At 40.6% G+C, this 25,570-nt stretch overlaps 2 protein-coding genes across 2 annotated transcripts; one reads left to right on the forward strand and one right to left on the reverse strand.

The window, feature by feature from the left end:
• Window positions 1-1,255: 1,255 nt before the first annotated feature.
• Window positions 1,256-3,757, reverse strand: MYCFIDRAFT_180315 (uncharacterized protein; the record flags this gene model as incomplete). Its single annotated transcript, XM_007934151.1, has 3 exons — window positions 1,256-1,327; window positions 1,366-1,443; window positions 1,475-3,757. The coding sequence occupies 3 exons, from the start codon at window positions 3,755-3,757 to the stop codon at window positions 1,256-1,258; spliced, it is 2,433 nt and encodes an 810-aa protein (XP_007932342.1).
• A 28-nt stretch (window positions 3,758-3,785) lies between these two features.
• On the forward strand, window positions 3,786-5,884 carry MYCFIDRAFT_180316 (uncharacterized protein; the record flags this gene model as incomplete). Its single annotated transcript, XM_007934152.1, has 3 exons — window positions 3,786-3,815; window positions 3,860-5,642; window positions 5,676-5,884. The coding sequence occupies 3 exons, from the start codon at window positions 3,786-3,788 to the stop codon at window positions 5,882-5,884; spliced, it is 2,022 nt and encodes a 673-aa protein (XP_007932343.1).
• Window positions 5,885-25,570: the final 19,686 nt, after the last annotated feature.

Here is a 25,570-nt window from a genome sequence, read left to right on the forward strand (position 1 = left end):
ATAGACTAGCTAGTATAAAGTCGTTACCGCTAGTTACTACCGATATACCTATAGTCTCGGCCGAAATAATCTATCTCGCGGTAAGCGCTTATTTATTACTAAAAATAGCCTAGGTATAGAGGCAAATAAAGGCGATAAGAACTAGAATAGCTATAAAAGTAGTAAAAGGGAGGACGTAAGTAGGAATAGACACAGGAATAACAGCCACACAGAAAGAGCGAGTATAAGTATAGCGCTAGAGAGAATAAGAATAGCGTCGATAGCGGTACTAAGGCCGAGTAGAATAGGACTAGCTATAATAGTAGTAAGAATAAGGGGATAGTTTACCTCCTTCTTCGGCTCTTTTTATAGATCCTATCCTATCTTCTATCTTCTATCTTCTGCCTATAACTTCTATTTTTTAGCGTCGATTAGTACTTTTAGATATTCTATATATAGTCTAGTATATAAGAGAAGTCTTTATAAAAAGCCTAAAGACAAATATCGTAAAGCTATAAAATTAACCTTACATAAACACAAAACAGATAGAATAGTATAATAACTATATCTTTTAAGTAAAAATTATATTAGAGTCGTAACTAGGTATTATTATAATAAGAATTAATATCTATATAATAATCTATATATTTCTAAATTTAGGGAAAAATTTATAAATTACTACTTTAAGAAAAACGCTATACGAATAGCGTCCGGGTTGCTTTAGCTACGATAGAACTACTACCGTTTACTATAAACGGAAATATAGGCGGACTCTTAGAATTAGCCGCTCTCTAACCTCTACGTATTTACTAGGCGTTAATATATCGCGTCTAGCTAGCTAGCTCTAGGCGTAATCTACTAACGACCTATTCCCGTATAAATATTCTCGGTTCTATCTTTTTAAATTTCCTTCTAAAAGCCGGATATACTTTATAGTATACTATATTATCTTATCCTCGAGTTTATAGGATTATATAAAGCTAGTAGTTTATAGTATCAATCTATAAGGCTAATCCTACAGATTCAGTATATTTGTCCTTAGACCTTTACTAGTATAAGGAGGTTAGTATAGTTAGGTATATAGGTATATAGGTCTAGTCGCGTAGCAGTCCGATATAGAATAGTTAGAAGGTAGAAGGTAGTATAGGTAGTAGTAGATAGAAAGAGACTACTACCTATATACTAACCTCCTTACGCTTAAATAGTAAGGGTCTAAAACGGAGATAGAGGACAATTGCAGTTTTGCTAAACGCTTGTCTTCGGGTTTGCAAGGCTCTTATACAATCCCTTTTGCAAAGATCTCGATCAATGATCCCCTCTCTAGGACCCCAAGAGCGAGGACAAGACACTGATCTGTTATATGCCACAAAGCAAGATCGTTGTCACGCCCTTCTCTACCGTCAATGTCTTCTTCAACGCTACTGCTTGCATTCCTGGCAGGAATTCCTTGTCGCTTGCCTTCTGCTAGTGCTTTCCAGGAAGCCTCGGAGGCCACCATTGCTAGACCTCTCTCCATAGCGAAGCGGAGCCCAACAATGGTGAGCAGTGATTTGCGCAGGCGATGCCTAGACGGAATGGGAGTGTGGGAGCTGTTCAGCTCTGCTAAAGGTAACGCCGGCTCGCCTAGCATCGCCATCACCACGCCCAGAGCGCCGGCACTAGCACTTCCTTCGCCGCCCTCCAGTGCCAACTGCAGGAGCTCAAAATTGGCATCGAGCAGTGTTTGGGAAGACGAAACGGTAAGGTTGGAGAGCAGAGCCATTTCTTCTTGGGTGAATCCAGAATCTGAAGTAAGCGTTGATAATCGAGAATAGTAGGACCCGAATTCCGCCTCGTACAACGCCTCGCAGAAATTTGCCGAACGCGACGAGGAAGCCGCAGTCATGTTGCTGGAGCCGAAGAGAAGTGCTGTTAGAGCAAACATACCGCCAATTCTGCCGCTGCCGCTAGTATTCGTGACCGGGGCTTCGGTCCAGGTGACTCCGTCATAATGAGTGTAAGTGGGAAGAATGGGCCACACGGCGACGCAACACATCACACCAATCCATCCAAACCCAGACAAGATGGAGATGTTCTTGAGCCACGAAAGAAAATGACTCCAGCGAGGTTCGAGAAATGGTTGCACGACATCCAGGTACATCCATGCCAGAGTCAAGAAGCAAGGGATTACCCATACAGCAGAGGCGCCAGGGACATTCAGGCCAGCCGACCTGAGAACGTGATACATGCCCAAGGTAGCGCCGAAGACAAGAGCATAGAACGCCCATCTGAAGAACCGGAGGATCCAAGCTTCCAGACTGAGAGGGAGGATGGGGTGGTCGGATTTCAAGATCGACCTGGCGACTTCGCAGATGTTCGATATTCGTGCTTCCTTCAACGTTGCTTCTGCTCCTGCAATGCTTCTCTCTTCATCATCTCCCGCCCCGGTGGTATCGGCCTCAGTCTCAACGTCACTGCTCGATCTTTCATCCCAATCTTCCTCCTGAATGAAGCCTTCAGCCATCACTTCTCGACCCCTTGTTACCCGGTCCCAGACACTCGCCCGTGAGTCGGCGTAGTACATCAACCACGTCATGCCCAACGCCAAGCATATTCGCGTCTGAAGCATAGGTTGGTCGTCCGTAGCAGCCGGAGAAGACGTAATTCCTGCAAAGCCGAGAGCAAACAAAGTCCCATACCAACAAATCCAATAGGCAACCGGACATACCCACTGTTGCAGAACCCGTCCCGAACGCTGATGTCTCAATTCGCGGAATAAACGAAGTGGGCGCTCAGAGTCCTCAAGACTTTCACTTTGCTGCGCAGGGCGACTGGCAGCAGAGATTGCCCAGTCCGCATTCTCTAAACAGTCTTCTTCCTCGTAATCGAAACTCGTTCCCCAGACCTGGTCCATTTCTTCAAGCAGTCGTGGGTGCACGTTGGCGTAGTAGAAAGGATGCCAGACCACAAGGTCAAGGAAACTTTCGTAGAGATGGAAGGCAATGCGGGACAAGATTGTGTTGACTTGAGTGGGGAGGAAGCCTGAGGACAAGCGGTCCTCGGTAAGAGGCGCTGGAGGTTTACGTTGGAAGGGTCCAGGTAACGGTGGTGGTGGTGGTGACGGTGATGACGGCGGTCGCGATGGACTAGGTAGAGGTTTATTCGATGATGGTTCTTGTGATGGGGGAGGTCCATCGGATGGAGATAACTTTTGATTTGCGGCAGCCGTGAGGATCGGCCTTGCAATCATGGGAAGAGAGTTTCTGCGAGCCGATGGTGTTGCCTGAGTTGTGCCGTCGTCGAAAAGCCGCCTTGTCGACATCTGCCCGTCATCTCCTTGACTCCGCGACCTCACTGCTCGCACTCTACTGCCGTGCCTCAATTTTCCCTCCCGCCATCTCTCAAACTCCGTCCTCGCCATGTCTTCAGTGATATCCTCATCCCAACCACCAGTGCTAGAACTCATCCCTGCCCAAATTCCCTTCATCTCGACCTCAGCCTCCATCCCACGACCAATTTCTTCTGTACACCAGGTCTGTAATTGATGCTTCAGGTGTTCGGAGTATTGCTCGCGCAATTCCCATCGGCACTCCAGAAACTTGGTCCAGGCGTTGTCGCAGTCATGCTCAGAGATAGATGAGTTCTCGGTGGTAGTGTCGGGGAGCAAACCCATCAAGACGATAATGTCATTCGTGTGGAGCGCTTGTCGCGTTTGTTGCCGTCGGAGAGGAGTACCAGAGATTTCATTGCGCCATTTGTCTTGGAAAATGCTAATGAAGTGTAAGTTGGAGTGGGACATGGCTTGTTGTATGAGTTCAAAGTTCGCGATGATTTCCTCCCTCTTCGGAAGTACGGTAGTGTAAGGTCGTTATAGGAAATCTGAATGACAATTTCGTGCCAGCGTCGTCGTGGCAGCGTCGTTCAAGGTGATTACGAAATGGCCAAAAGACTGGGCAAGAAACGCTTGGTATCTCCACAGTTTTCTTTCTCGGCTTTTGTTTCCTTATACTTTGGCGTTCCTTTGACCGGCATTCTTGGTCGTTCTCATTCCTTCTTTCCTGGCTTTTGTTGCCCCATGCTTTGGGTTTCCTTTTACCAGCATTCTCAGTCATTCTCAACCCCTCTTGGGCCTTCTTGTACCCCACTGTTGACCTCGTCTCGGTACGAAAAAGTAGCACGTATCTGGCTTAACATACCTTCACTCCGCATCATCCGGTCTTACAGCTTCCTCCTGTCCCCACGTCCCGCAGGCGGTATGCAGGAAGCAAGTCCGGAAGTTTCGCCTCCTGCACCTCATCGTCGACTTTTCGCTCCAGCTTTGGCCGCAGAGCATAGGGATCGTCTGCTGGAACAATTGCAGCAGAATAACAGTGCTCTTCAACAACGCAGGACAGCAGCAACCCCTGCAAGAAGAGAGCGAGAGGCCGAGATAGGCGACGGTGAGAAGAACAACCAGAAGGAGGCACTACAGCGGAAGAAGGCACCCAGGCGGACAGTGCTTAGCCACGCCTTCGGTCGTGCGGCAGAAACCGTCCTCCCAGAACAAGATGTAGCGCAGCCACAGCTGGTCCATGGTGGAGAGGAGCAAATGGAGAAAGACGCCATCCGCGAAGAAGCAATGAAGATCAGCAACAGACACCCTGGTGACCAGGCAGCGTATGCTGATACTGTCAATGCCATGTCATCCGCCAACACCACCACCACCACCAGTCGCATCGTGTTTGGCTTTGCACTGCTCTGCCTGGCCGGTATGGTATACGCCATACTCCATCCTTTGGGCTCTGACATAGCCTGCATCACTGTGCACCGTGTGTTCTGTCCCAGGGCCAGTCGGCGTTTGCCTATCATGCAAATCGCAGGCATGCCTGCAAGTGCAACACTGCATTCGTGCACTCAGTCCCAGTATGAAGAGTGGGTGCTGGCTCCAGCATATCAACTCGGCGAACAGGCGGACAGCGTGACATTGCGATCTACGGAGGAGACGGTGCTGGTCAAGGATATGGTGCGGAGTACGCTCACGGCGGCGAACATGGGTTGGATGGTGCTCGGGCAAGGGTCATGGGGTGAGGCGTGTGTTGCTGAGGTGGAAGAGGCGGCGACATGTTGGGCTGATGCAGGCAGAGCAGAAGGCACGTATATGCAGCACTTGAGCGATGCGGCACTGTTGCTGAGGATAGCGTGGGACGGGTTGACCAATGGAGATGGAGGTAGTGATTCAGCGCAACAGTACGGATTGCTGCGGTGTATCGAGGCGAGCGACGTAGCGCGGCGGTGTGTTGATGCGCGGCGGAGAGGACAAGAAGGTCGCGTGCAGCAGGCGATAAGAGCCACCGCCGTCGAAGCAGAGGCGACAGCAGATTGGCTGCAGTTGCTGGCGCGGTACACCGATGCCGATGCGGGAGAGCAGCGCTCGTCACTCGCGGGCTTGGCGGAGGCGGCGCGGCGGGTCACGACGGCGGTGGCGGTGGCGGTGGCGGCGGTGGCGGTGGCAGAAGAGGATGAGAAGGCGAATGATGCACCGAGGCAGAGGCAAGACTCGACCTTGCTGGACGCGGAGAACGGGCCGCGGCCGAGGCTTCAAGGGCGCGCTCGACAATTGGTGCTGGCGCGAGCGCGCGGTCAACCCGAAATGCTGGCTGCAGCAGTCGCCGCCGTATGGCAAGAAACATTGGCTGATCTGCAGCGTCAGCAGCAGCCTTAGACGATCTCATTGCCAGGCATCTGTACGAGTGAGACCTCAGAGTTCATACAATCAATCCCACATCCCATCGGAAGTAACGCTCTCTCTTCAAACACCTTCTTCGTGCCTACTCTCCTGTCTTCTCATCATGAATCGGTATTGCATACATTCGCTGTCCGGGACTTGAATTGCGCTGACATCCGCTCACGAATGCTCACGAATCCTGGATCAAACTTAGCCACCTAGACGAACAATCGAAGATAAACAATCGAAGGCGAACAATCGAAGGCGAACAATCGAAGACGAACAATCGGTATGCAGTAGCCCCGACTCAGCATTAGGGCCGCATGCACGTAGCGGCAGTAGCAGCAGGTATGAAGGCAGCTGTCCTACTTCACCGCTAGCATTGTCGCATTCTCTTCGGTCTCAATTCACTGCGCCTTTTCCCCCTATCTCTTCTGCGCCCGAATCTGACCGCGCCATCTCCTCTCATTTCACTTGTGCTACCGCAGAAACTCAACCGAGCTGTACCAAAGCCGAGAAATCCACGCAGAAAGAGAGACACGGACTGATATCGCGCGGTACCTGTAGCTTTTCATATGCCTGCCCTTTCTCTCCTCTCTATACTACAGTCATTTCCACTCGACTTCCCCTGAAATTCCCGTAGATCCGCGATGACGAGGAACTCCCCATGTTCTTCTGCGCACCCTGCTCGCCCTGGTCATCAGCCGACAGAAGCTTCAACAGACAACCAGATCTACGCCGCACAATCGAGAGGACGCTCAAGGTTGTTGGCGTGGGCCGACATCTCCTCCTGAAGGCTGTGAGGGACGCCTCAGGCCTTTGGGTAGGACAGGAAGCGACCTGGGATCTCAGCCCCAAAGGAGGCGCAAAAGGCCATATCACCAATGCCGAACATATCATTGATCTTGCTGCAAGATGATTGTTTCGGACATGCCATCGACGACCTGGTTGCACAATGAGTTGTCACAGCCATCAAAGCCGAAGCTACACATCAGGGCTCCACGAAGGCCTACACAATTTGCTCCTCAAAGAACAGAGCACATGCAGATTGCCAGTGACCGGCTTGAAGCCCCAAGGGCACTGCAACCAGAAGCTGACACCCTGCAACGTCTCACAACCTACTACCTGCTTCGCCTGTGTCCAATCCCATGGAGCCTGAGCAAGAATACAATGCTAGGCTCGCAAACGCTAAAGCATGTCTACACATATCTCGCACCTGCATATGCACCGTGCCGCACCCGGGCATTTGTTACAACCAATAACGCGGATAGAGCATCCCGTCTGTGTTCGAAGATTGGGGGTCGAGAGAGAAGCGCGGAAGAGAGGGCGAGGCAGCAAGACAGCGAGGCAGCGAGATAGCGAGAGAGCGAGGGATTGAGGCGAGGTAAAGACGGGGGAGGGAAGAAGGGAGGGAAAGCTGTATACAGTTCCGCATTCAGTCCGTCTCAGAGGGATGGAGTCTGGCCAGCTCCAAAACTCGACTACGACGCGGACGGGGAAGAAAGGAGGACATCGAGTACAACTCGGTCTAAGAGATTGCAAGGGAGAAAATTAAGACAACGCGAGAAGGAAGATAGAAGGCGGAAGAACCCTATATAACGCCTTCTCTCCTCTATCCTAGAAGAGCATTAGAGTCTAGCTAGCTCTATAACTCCACTACGATAGAGTAGAAAGGATATTATTAGGAGTTTTAAACGCTAGGTATAGTCGAAGCGAATAGGTAGGGTATAGGGAGAGTATAACTATAGGAACTAGTTATGTGATATGAAATAAAAACTGGTAAACTATAGAAAGAATAGTAGAGATAGTCTATACTAAATTCGAATAATATTTACAAAAACAGGTGATTAATACTAGGAGAGTACCTCTATTAGTTTTTAAATCTTTCTATATTCTTTTTATTATAGCTTTTCTATATTTACTTATTAGGACTTTTTTCTTATAGTGCTCGTAAAGTATACTTTTAAAGAAGTAAAAAATAGAGAGTTATTTAATCTATATATAAGTTATAATATTAGGATATATTAAAAACTACTATTTAATTTAGGTCTTTTAAAAAGAAATAATATAATTTAATAGTATTTTGCTATTATTGTTATATCTTTCTCTTTAAGTTTTATTTATTAATAATAATACGCCTAGTAAAGTTTAGAAAAAAGTATATAACTAGCAGTTTATTTTAAATTTAGCTATATAGTCTTCCTTATTTTTATTAATAAGCTTTTAATAGTAAGTTAAAGAATTTAGTATTTTAATGTTAGACGTTTAGCCATATTAAAAGGAAATAGAGAACCTTAAACTTAATATATATATAGCTCTCTATTACGTATATAATACCTAAGGCTATAACTATATACTTAATCTTTAGGCTTTCTATAAATTAGCCCTTTTCTAAATATATTAATAGTAATATCTTAAGTAGCTATAAGCTCCCTACGTTTCTAATGCATTTACTATATTTTCTAATAGTTAATCCGACTACTACGTATTTAGCGCCTTTTACTAAAAATTACGCCGATACTATTATCGTCGCTACTACCCTCGCCGCTCTAGAGTATTCTAGTAAGTACTAGCTCGGCTCAGGTTAGTTACTATAATATTAGTATTAGTATCCGCTATACGAATATAATATAGGAGCGCCTATCGGCGGCCTCTTAAGACAAGTCTATAGTCTCTTTCGTCTTTACTATCGCTACTATTACTATCTATAATAGCGACCCCTATACTAAACGCTTATATAAGCACTATTCCTAAGCTAAAGAATAAGGAGAACTACCTAGCACAGGCATATACCGCTAAAGGTACCTTTAAAGCTATATAGGTATAACGCTATATCTAAGAGACCTGCCTAAAGCCTAAAGTTAGGTTATCGCCTAAGACCTAGACTAAATTTAATAACTACTAAGGTAAATCGAAGGCAAGATACTAGTTAGCTTATACGTAGATATTCGCTAACTACATATCTAAGATCTAGTAGTCGTTGTCTAGACTCGATACCTCTAAGGTAGTATAGGATTATCTATATAAGAAATATACTAGTAAAGGTAGGTCTACTAAATTTATACTCTTTTAGGACTATATTACCCTTAGTTACGGTAGTAATAATACTAAGAAGCTCTATAATAAGTATAAGATATTAAGAAGAAGCTTAGTGCCTTAAAGTACACTAAGCTAGCTATTGGCTAATACTAAGCTATCTATATATTTATTATAGATTACTCTATTCTCCGAGGCTTTTGTATAAATGCGCTATAAGCAAATACGTGCCTTAGAATATACTACTAATAATAGAATACTTAATAATATTATTAGCGTATTACTTAATAAGAATATAGCTTAATTAAACTAGGCCTAATATAATAGCTTCTTTAGTCTTTAGCGCTAGCTACTATAATAAGGCGGTAATAGTAATAGTCGAGGTAACTCGAACTATAGCGGTCGTAGTAGCTACGGCGGAAATAATAATAGTAGTCGAGGCCGCGATAGGAACAACTAGAATAGTAAGAATAGTTACAAATCTAACTATAAGAAGTACGCCTACTATTTAGGCTCGTATCCTTCCGAGCGCTATAATAATAAAACTCTTTATCTAAAAGAAGAAGACCGACTACCTCGTAAATAGTAGAAGGCTAAGAATAAAGGGATATAGTAATAGTAGTAGTATAGACTAACTACTTAGTAACTACTACCGCCTAGTCTATAGGACCTATTTACTAAGAATTACTATAATATTAAACGATAGTACTATAAAAAGAGCTCTAGGTAGCTTAGTATACTAGAGTCTATCTAGATAGACTAGCGAAGATCTAGGATACTAGGGGAGGTATAAAGGAGGTAGAAGTCCCTAGCTTCTATTAACTAGCCCCTCTAGTCTAAGTATTAGAAAATAGATCTATAGCACTATATAGAATCTCTCTACTAATCGTAGTAGTAGATAGTAGAGATAAACTATACCTTTCTAAGAATAGGGTAGATCGTTTCCTATTAACTAAGTACGATAGCCCTATACGGCTAGTATACCTATCGGGCCGGCTACTAAGTATCTCTATACGAGCTACCGGGCATTTCCGCGTATACGCTAAATAGGCTTCGCGCTAGCGAATTAGTACTATTATATATATAAAAATAATTTATAACTATTATATAAGATTTACTAAGGTAGGATAGAAGACTTTTCTTACTTAGATTCTTATAATTATCTCCTGCCCTAGATATAGCTATCCTAGCTATAGGGTAGTATAGTAAGGTATACTATTCTTATACTCTACGCTCTATATAGGTATCGCGTACCGCTAAGCTACGGTTGCTAGGTACGTTATATCTGTCTCGTAGTTGCTATTTGTTTTACGGATTCGAAGTACGGCTACTTCTAGTACTAGCTAAAGGTTACCTAAGTTTCTAATAATATAGTAGCTACGCGAGACTATAAGCTATCTAAAAGCGAGACGAGTATTAAAAGTATCTAAAGCCCGCTTAAAGACTTATTCTTTTTCTTATCGCTCCGAATACTACCTACCTACGCCCTATCTACTTATATCTTATATTCCCCTAGTATTACTTTAGTAATTCTTTCTCTTTCGATTATCTATTAAAAGCATTACTAGTATAGCTACTCCTTCTTATACTATAGGTAAGCGCGCTATAGGCGCCGCTCCTACGATACCTACTACGCCTACCTAGCGCCGACTAAAAGTCCTAGAGGGCTATATCCGCTACTTTAGGTATATTACGACTAATAGTACGTATTCTCGCTACTTATAATATACTTACGCTTCGTAACTACCTCGTTATAGAGGACCTAACTATACTTTCTATAGGCGGTAGTATAGATCCTACTACTAAGTATAACTATAACTGCTACCGCGATAGCTACTATCTCTATATGCCTATTATAGCCCGCTTACTAGTATCGCTACTAGCGCGTATTCGCGCCGTACGCTTAGCGCGCGACCTATACGATATAGATAAATACAACTTATATAAGCTCTAGCCGCTCTCTAGGCCGATCTAGACGTACTAATTGCCTATAGGTCTCTTATACGTTCCGCTTATATATCGTATACTAACCTTAATATTAGTTATCCTATCTACGCTCTCTACCTTCTATACTAATAAGAATAAGGTAACCCCTAGCGGCAAAGCTCTAGCCTATAAGAGGGCCGCCGGCGGGTCGCTTATAAATATTAGCTTCCGTAGTACTCTAGAGAATATTAGTACTAACTTAGCTAGGCTAGTCGAGGTTAGTCGTTAGATATAGTTTTTCCTATAGCCTTGCCCTACTTACGCTTCGCACACTAACTACACTAGAACCTCGCTTAGCGCGTCGGTACTAAGGCCGTCGCTACTATCGACGCCGCTATAGGCGTCGAAGCCGAAGAGATAGAGTCTAAGGATAAGTAGGATAGGCGGCCCGCCGCCGCTGCCTCTACGCTACGCCCTTTTTATATATACCAGGCCGATAGGTCTTTTTCTAATAGCGAAACGAGTACGTATCTACTATTTTTTCTTTAGTCTTACTTTCTTTTATTTGAATTACTACCTACCCTTACGTTTCGCTTAAGCCTAGACTCGTCTAACGCTATAGAGTCTTTAATATAAATAGCTATCTCCTAAGTATTATATTCTTTAGGCTAAGCTCGCTACTTAATAAGGTAGTACGCCTTTCGCTCCTTTATCTTCTTTACTACGATTATTTGCCTACGCGGCGCCCTCTTTATATATACTAGGCTAATAGGCCCTTTTTAGTAGCGAAACGAGAACGTATCTACTATTTTCTCTTAAGTCTTTCTTTCTCTTATTCTAGTTACTACCTACGCTTACGCTTCGCTTAAGACTCGTACTCGTCTAGCGCTATAGAATCTTTAATAGAAATAGCTAGCTCCTAGGTAGTATAGTCTTTAGGCTATCCTTACTACTTAATAAGATAGTACGCCTTTCGCTTCTTAATTTTATTTACTACGATTATTTCTACCTACTATATAATACCTTAAGCGACGGGTATACTTATCTTATACTCCTTACATTCCCGCCTATACTAAGGCTTAAGAAGGGAAATATAGAAAATATTATAGATCTTAGTACTCGATAGTAGTACTAGGCGGTACGCTAACGCTCTAACTATATCGATAATATAAAAAGGACCTATATACTTCGACTAAGTTTCTTCTTTAGGATATCTAAGCTAATATTCTTTGTCGATAAAAAGACTAGGTCGCCTATACTATATATCTTAGTAGTATAGTATATATTATATTACTTAGCCTAGTATTCTACTACTTTCTACTAGCGTTCTTTAAGCGTTTTATATACTTTCTATAGTCGCTCCGTAGCGTCGATAGCTACTAGTACCCTTCCCTTAGTTAGCTCGTCCTAAGCTAGTAGCTTATTCGCTCTTAGTATTAAATTATAATTAAAGCTATAGAGTATCCTTAAGGGGCTTATACGTAACGTAGGATAAACGCTATTATTATAGGTAAACTCTACCTAAGGCAATAGTTTAGCCTAATTATCCTAGATCTCGGAGTAATAGTATCGTAGGTATTACTCGAGGGTCTAATTCGCGCGTTCGGTTTACCTTTCCGTCTAAGGATAGAAGGCTATACTAAGCCTACGCTTTATATACGCTTTAAAGGAGAAGTCGCTATAAAACTAGCTAGTAAATAGCGACCTACGATTGCTAATAATACCTTATAGAACCCTAAAACGTCTAGTTGCCTTCTTCTAGAGGATATCCGCGAGTTCGACTACTATATACTTCTTTATTATTAGGATAAAGAGGCTTATCTTCGTATAGCGGTCGACTATTACGAGGATTATAGTATAGACGTAGATATCGAGCTTACCCGGCGGAAGATTTACACTATTATTAGTTCTTACTAAGGTCGGGTCGGTATAGGTAGAGTATTAGGCTTACTATATAGGCGATAGCGCTTTGCCTTCGACCTTTAAAAGGTTCTATAGGTACAGTTATAGGCTGTAATATCCTCGGCTATCTTCGGCTAGAAGTACTTTTAGCGTATTAGGTCTAGAGTCTTAGCTATACTAAAGTGTCTAGCTAAGAGGTTGTCTAAGTATATATATATATTAGTTACGCCTATAAGGCGTAGTTATTAGGTATATATAGCGTATCTCCGTAGTAGATAAGGTTACTACGATAGGAATAGCTAGCTAGGAGCTTAGAACTACCTAAAAGGCCTAAGCTACCCGACGGTAAGCTTGTCTCGTCTAAGCGTCTTCTACTTACCTACTCTAACTACTATAAGGTATAGACGAAAGTAAGGATTATATTAGGCGTCGCGTAGTAGGGCCTATTATTCCTAACAATAGTAGGCGCTACTCTTATAGGGCTACTAATAAAGTGCTTACGTTCCGCTAGCGCTAAACTAGCGCCTCGTATCGCTATATATATAATAGAGATACGATTTATAATCGGCTCGATATCCTCGGGTAGATTTAACTATAGAGTAAGCTTCGATTATAATATAGAGAGAAGGTTGTTCGCTACCTATAACTCGCTCTCGTAGTCGCTACGTCGCGAAGGTATATCTACTAGATCTCGCTTACTAGCCTAATATTTAATAGTAAAGTTAAAAGATATAAGAATAGCTACTTACCTTACCTACCTTCCGATAACCTACTTTATATATTAATAAAGCCCTTAAGATTAGCGTAGTCGACTAGTACGCGAATCGTATACTAAGCGCTATCGAGATACGGGCGCTAATACTTAAAGTACTTAATAACGCCTAGGAGCTCCTAGTCGTAGGTCTTGTAATTAATCTCCGCTAGGATTATTTTCTATAACTAGAAGGCTAGGGAATACTAATTCCTATCTTTACTTATAATCCCTACTAATACGATCGTAGAGGCATTAGTCTCGATATATAGAGGCTTCCTAGGACTATAGTATTGTAATATCGAGGCCGAGCTAAAGGTATCCTTTAGCTAGTAGAATACTTACTCTTCGCTTTCGCCCTACTAAACCTATCCTAGCTTTCGGCTATTTATAGTACCTTTCTATAGGACAGTTAGGGATATAACGATTTAGGAGTAATTAGGAATAAACCTCCGATAGAAGTTAGAGAATCTAAGGAAGGATTAGACTACCTTTAGCGTAGATAGGCGAGGCTATTTATTAATAGCGTTTTGTTAGGGCTAAGAGGCTATACGTAATTAGTATATAACTAGGCCGAGTAAAGCTAGGGTCTCGATACCTTAGGTAGGGCTTAGCGCTTAGCGTTAGGCTAACTTGCCTATCTTCCTCCCTCTCCTCCTAGATCCTTATCGAATACTACTATACCTACTACTACCCTATCTATCTGCTAATACAACCCCTTTTATATAGTATTCGATCTACCCTTTAAGGATAGTAGCCGGATAGTTTCTAAGCTTTTAGCGATATAGCTACGAGAATTACTAATCTAACTATATTACGCCCGAGAACGAGACCTATATATACTATTCTACTAGGAGAACCGTACTAATTATTAAGCAAGGCCTTCTATACGGCCTATTATACTAAGTCGATTATACTAGACCGATACCTACTAATTCCGCTATATCCGCACTATAAGGGGCTTATAATATATTATTAGTGCTACCCCTTATTACAAAAGCCGGTTTCTTACGAAGTACTAATAATAGTAACAATAGCCGCGGCGCTCCTAGTAGCGCTAGCAACGATAATGCTAGTAGTATAGGCCCTACTAAAGAACCTACTAAGAAACCTATAATCGAGGGGGATAATCTATAGTTACCTGTTAACGATATTCTTAATAATATTGTTAATCGTCGATATAACCGACTAGCGTTTAGCCCCTAACTAGTAGAGAGACTTTAAGAAGCTACTTAGAATAGGCTCGCTACCCTACGTTAGGAATAGTAGCTAAAGGATAACCTCCTCGAGATTCGCCGCCTATAGGAGTCTCTAATAACCGCCGCTAAACTAATAGTAGGGCCTTCCTTACTATTAGTCTAGAAGAAAAATACTAAGCTTAAGGACTATACCGTATTTAACGGCTCTAGTCGTAAGTAGTACAATAATTATATACGTAATTGTAAGCTTAACTAGCGAAATACACTAAGGGCCCTTCTAGACGACTATTTATTAGTCGTCTATACTACATAGCATATCGATAGCGACCCAAAACGCAACTGGAATAATTATTTTAACTCCCTCGACAATTAGACTACTATTTAGTAGCAAACCTATAAGACTATTATACTAGATACCCTTAGAAACCCTATACTAAGGCAATAATACGCTTAGGATTAGTACCTTCAAGCTAAGCAAAAGACGGATTAATCGGCTAGCTAATTCAAGGCCTATTTAAAGACCCTCGAGGATAATCTTCCGGCTAAGACTAATTCTATATAGATCTCGGAAATACGCCTAAAGCGTAGGTAGAAGATTATCCTTAAATTCGACCGTCGCCGTATATTTAAATAGGCTAACCTAATACGCATTTTATTTACAGTTAAAGTAGAAATAGCTAAACGAGCTGTCTAGCTTTAATAACGACTAGAATCGAGGATCCGACCGGCTAGTACTAACTATAGCAACCGTAGCCGCGGAGGCAACTAAGGTTCCTACTAAAGTAACAATACTAATAATAGAAATAGTAATAACGACCGTAGAAGAAGCCGTAGCCGACGGCTATATAGAAGAGGCCGGGATAGGGGCCGCAGAAGGGGCTCGTATCCCTATAATACTAACCGCTCGGCTAATAATAGTAGTAATAATAGCTATAGCAATGTCCTAACCGGATTGAACTGCTATAATAGTAATAGCCCTAGCTATCTACTGGGCTAACATAACAAACCTAAGGACTAGGCCCGAATTAACCGTACTTCCGCTAAATATAGGAGGTATCTTTTAGCCGCTAATTCTACCCCTAGCGGCCCTTTTAATTAGTCGAAAAAAGAATAAGCGCTATACTAACTTTTAGCCTTATACGGCGTAAGACTATCGACATTGTACTAGCTATTCTACGTATCTATCTTATATAGGATACGTATAGTACTAATTATAAAACTAAGGTTATATTAGACCTAGGCAATTTAGTTAGTACCCTTATTAACTATCGCCTAGCTAAGCAATTAGACCTTCGATAACTAAGTAGGACTGGTGTGCTAATCCTTGCTTAGTTTGGTGACGCTCGGCACTTAACCTATAGAGCCTACTATATTTATATAGTGCTAAGAGACGAGCTCGGCAATAAGCGCCTACTAGACTTTACTACCTACGTAGTAGATATAGACAACCTTCTAGCTAATATTATTCTTAGCAACCCTATTCTTAAGCAATACGCGAGAACTATAGACTTAGGCAGCTAATAGTAGCGATTTAGAATCGCTAGAAAGGAGGACATTAAGTATATTAACCTTAGCGAGTGTCCTAATAATATTAAGGTTCTATTTATTAGTAACCTAATACTAGCCTCCGCCTTAGCTAGTCCGACTACCGACCTGCTCGGTAGTAATAACAATAAGCCTATGCCCCCTAATAGTATAGACCCTAATTAACTTGCTTATATATTATAGCCTATTCGCGAAACCTATATTAATAGATTTAAATACTACCTAGCATCGATATTGCCTATATTTAAAGAGACTAACTATAAGATAAATATTATAGAGGGTAAGGAGGTTCCTTTTAGGCTACTCTACAACCTTAGTAAGCGTAAGCTTGCTATATTACGTAAATACCTAGATAAGAACCTAGCTAATAGTCGAATTTAGTATAGCAATAGCCCTGCTAATATACTAATCCTATTCGTTCTAAAGACGGATAGTAGCCTACGCCTATACATTAATTACTACAGACTTAACGCTATTACTATTAAGGACCGTTATCCTCTTTCGCTTATTAATAAGACCCTCGATCGCCTATCTAGAGCCTACTTTTATACTATATTAGACATTAAGGATGCGTACTATCGTATCTGTATTCGTAACGGCGATAAATAGAAAATAGCCTTCCGTACCCGCTATAGCTATTTCGAGTATCTAGTTATACTATTTAGGCTAGCTAATACCCCTATAATATTCTAGTCCTATATTAATTAGGCCCTATCCGGCCTATTAGACTACCTCTATATAGTTTATCTAGATACTATCCTAGTTTATATATACTTCCCTAATATTACGGAATACTAGGCTATAGTCCGTAAGGTACTTAATCGCCTACGGGCCTATAGCTTATATTGCAAGCCTTCTAAATGCACCTTTACTACTAAGGAGGTAGCCTTCCCTAGCTTCCTCGTATTAACTAATAGTGTTAAGGCTAATTCTAATTAGATTAATACTGTTACTAAATAGCTAATCCCTACTAGCGTTAAGGAGCTTTAATTATTTCTAGGGTTTACTAACTTTTACCGTCGATTTATTAAGGGCTATTCGAGGTATATAATCCTACTAACTAAGCTTACTAAAACTAAGGCTAACCCTTATAAAGATTTTAAATAGACTAACAAAACACAAGCCGCCTTTAACGGTTTAAAGCAACGCTTTACTAAAGTCCCCTTATTGTATTATTTCGTACTAAGCAAGCAGATCCGTATTAAGACTAATGCTTTATAGTTCCCTATATTAGCTATTATATTATAGCAATTAGATAATAACAATTACTAGCATTCGATTGCCTTCTTTTTACGTAAGATAATCGATATAGAACGTTAATACGAGACCTACGAGTAAGAGCTCTTAGTAATTATAGAAGCCTTTAAGTATTAGCGCTACTATCTCGATAGTGCTTAGCACCTAATTTAGGTCTATACGGACTATAACAACCTACGTAGTATTACTAAGGTTATAAGGGTTATAGGTCGATAGTCTAGATAGGCCGTCTACCTCGCTAGGTTCGATTTTAATATATTATATCGGCTAGGTATAAGTAACCCTACTAATAGCCTATCGAGGCGACCTAATTACGATAGCGAGACTTAGTATATTAATTCTTTGTTTCTAACCCTATAGTATAAGATTGCTATAGCCTATATTGTTAATAAGCAAGCGTAGGATAAGCGAAATTCCGGGCCCCGCGGCGGCAACAAATACTATAACAGAGTTATTATTCTTCTAGTATGCATTAGAAAGGACGTAGATCGCTAGAGCTATAATAACTCGATTAAAGACATTAGTATCTATAGTAATAGCCTATATAGCGATAGTACTATAGAAGAGGTTATAGTTGTTCCGGCTACTAGTACTATTAGATATATATAATACGTACCTCGTTTAATAGCGAGGGTGCTATTAAATAACCTTGCAAATAGGGAAGTTAATCGTTTATAGATAAGCTATTACGTACTTAGTAGAGGGACGCCTTTGCTATCGAATGTATTAATAAGCTTATAAGTAGACGAACGACTCGATCTAGTAAGAGTAACTAGTCGATCGATAATAAGGGTTACTTAAAGTTTAAAGGCAGATACTATATCCCTACTAAACAATCGATTAGACAAGAGCTTTTAAAGCGATACTATAATAGTAAGCTTGCTAGTTACTATAGTATAGAGAGGTCGTACAAGCTACTATCGCGTATATACTACTAGCTAAATAGTAAGCGGTATATAAAAGAATATATATATACCTATATAGTTTACTAGCGTATTAAAGCACTAAAGCACTTACTATTTAGCGAGTTGTCTTTACTTCCTGTCCTAAAGAAGCTATTCGTAGAGCTTATAATAGACTTCGTTATAGGCCTTCCTCCTACTAAGCGTAGGGGTAGCAAGGATATATATAATACTATGCTTATTATAGTAGATCTATTTACTAAAGGCGCTCGATATATCCTAGCGCGGAAAGATTAGACTACTATTAATATAGTAGAAGCGCTATAGAATAATATCTTCTATACCTATTAGGGAACCCCTAAGGGGATAGTATCTAATCGTAGGTCGATACTAACATTACACTATTAGAGCGAAATATACCTATAGCTAAGACTAAAGTATCGGCTGTTAATAGCCTTCTATCTATAGACTAACAGTTAAACAGAGAGGTAGAATGCTACCCTATCGCAGTACTAACGTAGCTATATTAATAAGAACCCGCAAGATTAGGTTAACCTCCTATTAGTATAACCTATAGAATTCGTATATAATAACAGCGTACACTCGTTAACTAAGGTTTTACCCTATATAGCTATAATAGGCTTAAATACCGCGTTGCTATAAGAGCTATTTACCTCGCTCGAGGCCGAGCGTAAGCAGAGGGAAGCGCGTTAAGTACTAGAGACACTAGCGGCAATAGAACGTATTTAGAAGACACGAGAAATCTATACTAAGATAGCTAAGAAGCTAATAAAGGCTTAAGAATACTAGAAGACCTACTGCGATAAGCGCTATATACTAATAACCTTTAAGTAAGGCGATATAGTTATACTTAGTATAAAGAACCTCCGTATCCGCAAACACCTATTACCTAATAGCAAAACACGGCCTAAGCTCGTACTAAGATATATTAGCCTATTCTATATCCGAGAGGCTAGGGTTATATAGGCTTACTAGTTATAGCTTCCCCCTTATTATACTATCTATAATACCTTCTATATATCCCTCTTTAAGCTATACTACTAGCGCGAAGGCGATAAAGCGCCTGCTAAGTTAGAAGAAGTCTTAGCTAATAGTAAAGAGCTATAGTCGGTCGAACGTATCCTAAAGGTATCCTAAAGTATCGGACTAGGCAAGGTAGGAAGGAGTACCTATTAAGATAGTAGGGCTATTCTCCTAAATAGGACTTATAGGAAGCTAAAGGCTCCTTTAAGGATATAACTAAGTTATTAGATAAGTATTAGACTAGTATAAAGAATAAGAAGAAGGCTAAGAGCCTATAATATAGCTAGAGAGACCTAGGATTAATAGTACCCCTAGGGTACTATTAGCTAACTAATTAGAGGCGAGCAATCGTTAGTAAAAGACAACGAGACTATACTATAATAGTAAACGCGTACCGAGTACTAATAAGCGCGCTATAACTATTAACTGATCGCCTAGTCTTTTAGGGACTCTACCTCTTTACTAACGTACCCTATAAGACCCTTCTCTTAGTATTTAGGTCCCCCTTCTATTCCCTTATTCTATCGAGGCCTCGAGGCCTAGGCGATCGGCGAGGGTAGCGCGCGCGCGATAGATACGCGCGAAGGATAATAGTAATAATAATAATAGCGTTACGCTACGAGCTAGCGATATGTAGGAAGCCGATACGGTCGTATTAATAATATTGTTATTAGTTAAAGAAGGAAACTAGAAGCAAGGTAAAGTTAGCGCTAAGACGGCTAGCGCCGCTATTATTAATATTACTTGCTATTATTACTATAACTATAGGAATAACCTTACCTATACTACGGGCCTAAGGCTAGAGCCTACTATACTAACTAAGTTAAAAGGACGACTATATTAAGGGTTTAATTAAAGCTTTAAGGCTAGGTTAAAATATAGAGGAAAGGTTAATTAATTAATTGACTAACTAAGAGCAAAAATATAGAGCTAAGCTAGCTAGGGTCGATCTTACGGATAATTAGTTACTCCTCGATCTTTCTAACCCTTTAAGTAAGGCGAACCGTAACTACTACGCTTATAATAGCCGTTATCTATAGAAACTAGACGAACTGTATTTTAGAAGAATTAACAATTAAAGGCTACTAAACCTAACTAATTAGGGCTAGCGAAACTACGAATAGTAAATAGCCCTCGGAAATAATAGTAATTAGCCCTCGAAACGAATATTACTAAGTGTTTTAGAGTAGACGCAAATAACTCGGATAATATTACTTAGAACAGAGGTAGTACTATAATACCTCGTACGTCTACCTATTATAGTAGGGAAGACGCGCTCGTGTTATAATTAGTTAATAGCCCTTGATTCTTATAGATATATATTACTTTATTATATATAAGGATAGCGCAGTTAGAGCATTATATTATTATCAGAAGGTAAGGTTCGATATAGTTATATAATTAGGTAGCTAAGTATTTAATTTAGCGCGGACTAAGCAGTTATTAGATTTACTAAATTAGTAGCAATAGAGGTCGAGATTAGAATATAGAAAGGCTATAAGGGCGCGGCCTTTAGAAGGGAAGCGTATGTTAGGGCTAAAGAGGCTGTATATAATTAGTACACAATTAGGCCGAGTAAAGCTAGGGTCTTAATACCTTAGGTAGGGCTTAGCGCTTAGCGTTAGGCTAACTTGCCTACCTTCCTCCCTCTCCTCCTAGATTCTTATCGAATACTACTATACCTACTACTACCCTATCTACCTACTAATATAACCCCTTTTATACGTTTACTCTATACTAATCTATCGATACGCCTTCGGTACTAACGATAACCCCTAGGAATTCGACTTCTTTCTTCTAGAAGGAACACTTCTTTCTATTTATATATAATATAAACTTTCGGAGGCGTATAAGGATAGTACGTACGTCTCGTATATAGTCCTCTCGCGTCTTACTATAAATAAGGATATCCTCTAGGTAGATAATATAGCAAATATTAATAAGGCTAGCTAATACCCTATTTAAATATATACTATTCGGCGTCCTTAAGCCTATTAAGCGCTTCGCTAATAAGAGATAGGAGGTAACGATTTTTAAAAGTAATCTCGTTTAGCCCCCTATAATTAAAGTAGAGTCTTAAGCTACTATCCCTCTTTAGTATAAACAAAATCGGCCTACCTACCTCGCTTATACTATACTAGATGTATTTATTGTCTAAGGCTAAGTATAGGTAATTAGAAAGTTTACTAAGCTCTCTCCCTAAAGAATAGTAGAGAGGTTTTTATAGCGGGTTCGTACTAGGGATTAGTTCGATCGTATACTCTATATTACTAGGGAGCTTACGTCGCACTTTAGGCGTTATAGTAAAGACGTCTTCGAAGTCTTAAAATTCTTCTAGTAAAGAAGGATCCTTAGCGATATCGTAGAGCTAGCGAACGCTAATCGTATATATATATATATATAGGGCGTTACGTATATCCTTCTAGAATTCCTATAGTTCCCGTACGCGTATCGAACGCGCTATAGCTTTAGCCCTAGAGGTCTAGGTATCTATCGAGCTATCGACGACTGCCTTCTAGTCGCGCCTCTAAGGCCCACTAAGAATAATCTTAGGGAGAGGTATTTTAAAAGTATAGAAGTTCCCGGTAGTAATACTTTCTTAGCCTATATAGTCGGCGATCCGTAAGCGTAAATAATACGCTCTATAGTAGTATCCTCGGTCTCCTTAATACCCGTCTATACTAGGTAGTATAGTATTAACAATCCGCGAAGGCTAGTATTATAGAACGAATTTTTATAATACTATATTAATATTAGTTATATTATCTATTAAGACTTCGACGGTAACTTGCTCTTCTTATATAACGATTACTCTATATACGCGCCCTATAGGTACTATTACTACTAAGCTACTCTATTAGGCTTTAGTACCTATCCCTACCTCTTAGAGGTACCTTATCTTTTCCCTTAGCCTTCGAGTCGTCCTTCTTTTCTTTAGCGTTAGCAGCTACCTTATATACCGTAGGGTTATCGTCTTTCTAGAGATAGCGGTTCGGCTATATACTCTTATAATAGCATTTCTAACGGTAGCTATAATATTCGAACTTAGTAATATCGTATCTGCCCTACGAGCTTTTACTCGTCGTATACTTCCTACCTACTCCGCGGTCGCGATTCGAGTATAACTTATAGGCGTAACTATTAGTTCGACGCTTCTTATCTTTACTATCTCCGGTCCTATCGTAGTTATAATCCTACGGTTACTAAACGGCTTATTAAGGGTCTCGATACGCGTCGTAAGCTCTACGAGTTCGTAACGCGTTATTAGTACTATATAGTATTTAATAATCGCGCTACGAATCGCCGGCTAGAGTTTAACGAGGACGGAGCGAATCCTATACTCCTCGCTATAATTACTAAGTTAATCCTTAATTACTACTAGCTTAAGGGTAAGGCTTTAGACTAACTATCCCCTACGCTAATAGGCTGCCTTATACTCGAGGGTTACGTCGAGTATATATATTATAGGGTCTCTAACGTAGTTCCGATAGAAGGTTTTAAAGTCCTACTAGTATAGTAGGGAAACCCGGCTTACTATAGGTATATATTTTTATATCTTTTTAAAATATATATATATATATATAGGATAGATAAACACCTACGACATTAGTATAGCGATAGATAGATATAAGAATAATATATTATCCCGCTATAATATAGCCCTCGTTACTATCCTTCTTTTCTTATTAATAATTATAATACCGCGCTTATAAGGTATATAAAACTACGTAGGCCTCTCGCAGTTACCTAAGATATACTAAATATATAGTATATAATATATAGTTCCCTATATATACCTCTATCTACGACCTACTCGTCCCGCCTATATTTTCTTAAGCCGAAGGTAGGGCTATCTTTATTTAATTAAAGGTATAGGTATAAATATAGTTACGAAGAAACTATTACAGCCCTCGCCTAGAACGAAAGCTAGGCTACTAATATAATAGTACCGCTAAAGACACTTTAGTATTATCGAGACGTCCTACTATTATAAAACCGTTACTAATATAAAGTAAAAGGAAAATACCTTTACTAACGTAAAACAAAAGGATTACTATTACCGATAACGATAAAGCTAACTATTTACGATATATATGCTATTATAAATCCCTACCTATCTATAGTACGAGGGACCTTATAATCTCTAGATCTTACTAGTCTTCTAAACGAATTCGGAGACGATATTCTCGCTATATAGTAGCGGTTAGAGCCTAAGTTTCTAACGATAGCGTTAGTCGCTCGGGATATCCTCGCTATACCGAGCGTAGGTATAGGCTATAAGAGGTGTTTAGTATCGCTCGTTACTAGAGCCGCTTTACTCGAATATACTCGCCTACTACCTTCGAATCTATTATAGTATTCCGATACTACCTCCTCTACTAGAGTCGCTAAGCTAGGATACTAAAGATTATACTAAAGGACTTAATCGAGGATTTAGAAAACCTTAATATCGAAGAAATCTAGTAGCGCGAAAAAAATAAGAAATTTAGTCTAAGCGAAATCCTTACTAGCGATAAAGAAAAGAAAGAGGGTAGAGATAGAAGGCGATATCAGGTCGAGAAGCGGAAGCGTATATAGCCTTTAAGTAGCTTTAAGGAGATAAAGCGTTTATAGAGAAGGTAATATAGCTAGTATATATCCCTAATATAGTTCGAATTCTTAAATAGACTAGTTACTATAGCAACCTACCCCGCCTACCCCGCCTACCTACTAACTATTTCTAAACCTCTATTTAGTCTTCCTCTCCTTCTTCCCCTTTACTATATTTTAAAAGATAGATATACCTTAAGGATTCGGCTCTTTAGGCCTTAGCCGCCTTACTAAGTTAGCCGCCTCCCCTTCTTATAGTAACTATTCTAATTACGAATCTAACGAGGACCTACTAAGACAGTCTAATAGAAGACTATTTAGTCTAGAAGGTAAGAAGTATAAATATCTCTTTACGATTATAGGCTTATTAACTTTCTAGGTCTTAGCGATATACCCTCGTCGCCCGAATATATATAAAGATATCTTTAGAACTTAGAATAGGGTAAGGAGAATATAAGCTAGATATAGGAAGACTATAGCGAGAACGATATAGTAGAAAAGGAAGACTATCTATAGTATATATAGAGGATAGGGGTTCTTTAGAGAATAGTACTAAAAAATAAGAAGGCTTTAGATAGATAGAAGAAGGCTAAAGTAGCTAAAGAAGTAGGCGGACGAAGACTATTACGAAGAAAAGTTATTATTCTATAGAAAAAAAGGGTAGAAGATAGGTATTAATAATAAAGAAGCGGCGCTTAAAACCGGCTACTATTACTATTCGCTAGATCTACCTATTCTAAGATAAAAGAGAGACCGAGCTATTATACTAGCTGCCTAGACAGTACCGACAAGTCCTATAAGCTAGCCGCTATACTATAAAGTAATATCGGATTTAAGTTGCCTTAGTAGTAGGGGCCCCTAGCGAAGCAGGTCGCCTAGTTAGCCGCCTATTTAGCCGTATAACGTAATATCTTAGGGACTCCCGCGGAGGTCGTATATAGTAGAATAATACGTTATATATTAATATACAAACGACAGGACTATACTAAACTACGCGTACGCGTATACGGACGATAGCAAGCGAGATATATAGAGTTATAGGATAGATCCGAGTAGTAGGAAGGAACCGGAAGATAGGGAAGAGCTAGGAGAAATATATTTACTTAAGAGCGGTTAAACGAGTTCGTATACGCGCGCCGCGTAAGTTAGCTAGGAAACAAAGGTACGACGAGATAGTAGATAAGCGGGATACGCGCGCGCGTACTTAGCGCGTAGGGAAGGACCTAAAAGCAGAGGTTTAGTAAGAAGTTAGCAAGTAGGATATATATACTTACGCTTACGCGTCGGACGCGCTAGACGCCCGTAGGGCGGGATACTAAGGAAGGGGCTCTCTATCTAAGGTACCCTTCTTCCTTTCTTCGTAGTTCGTCTTATATAGATAGTAGCTATATTAATTTATTACTCCCTTTAGTTTAGTTTAAAGTTTAGTATATATTCTTACTACTTAGCCTCTAACCCTTATATTACGAACTACCTCTAAAAACGCCTCTATTAAGATAGATACTCCCGACGAGTAGATTTAAAATATAAGACCTAACGAAGTACCCGATTTTCTAAGCTTAGTATAGAAGGAGATCCCCGCTACGTAGACCCCGCAGTAGTTCGGTTTCCGAACCACTAAACGTATATGGTTTGGTTTCTTAGCGGCGAACTAGCTCCCTAGTTCCGGTTTAGTTTTTTCGAACTATATAGATTCCCAGTTTGAACCAGAGACTATATTAGTTTTACTACAAGGACACTCTTATTCGACTGCCGG

This window comes from Pseudocercospora fijiensis, assembly GCF_000340215.1.
Source record: "Pseudocercospora fijiensis CIRAD86 unplaced genomic scaffold MYCFIscaffold_16, whole genome shotgun sequence".
NCBI classification, from domain to species: domain Eukaryota; kingdom Fungi; phylum Ascomycota; class Dothideomycetes; order Mycosphaerellales; family Mycosphaerellaceae; genus Pseudocercospora; species Pseudocercospora fijiensis.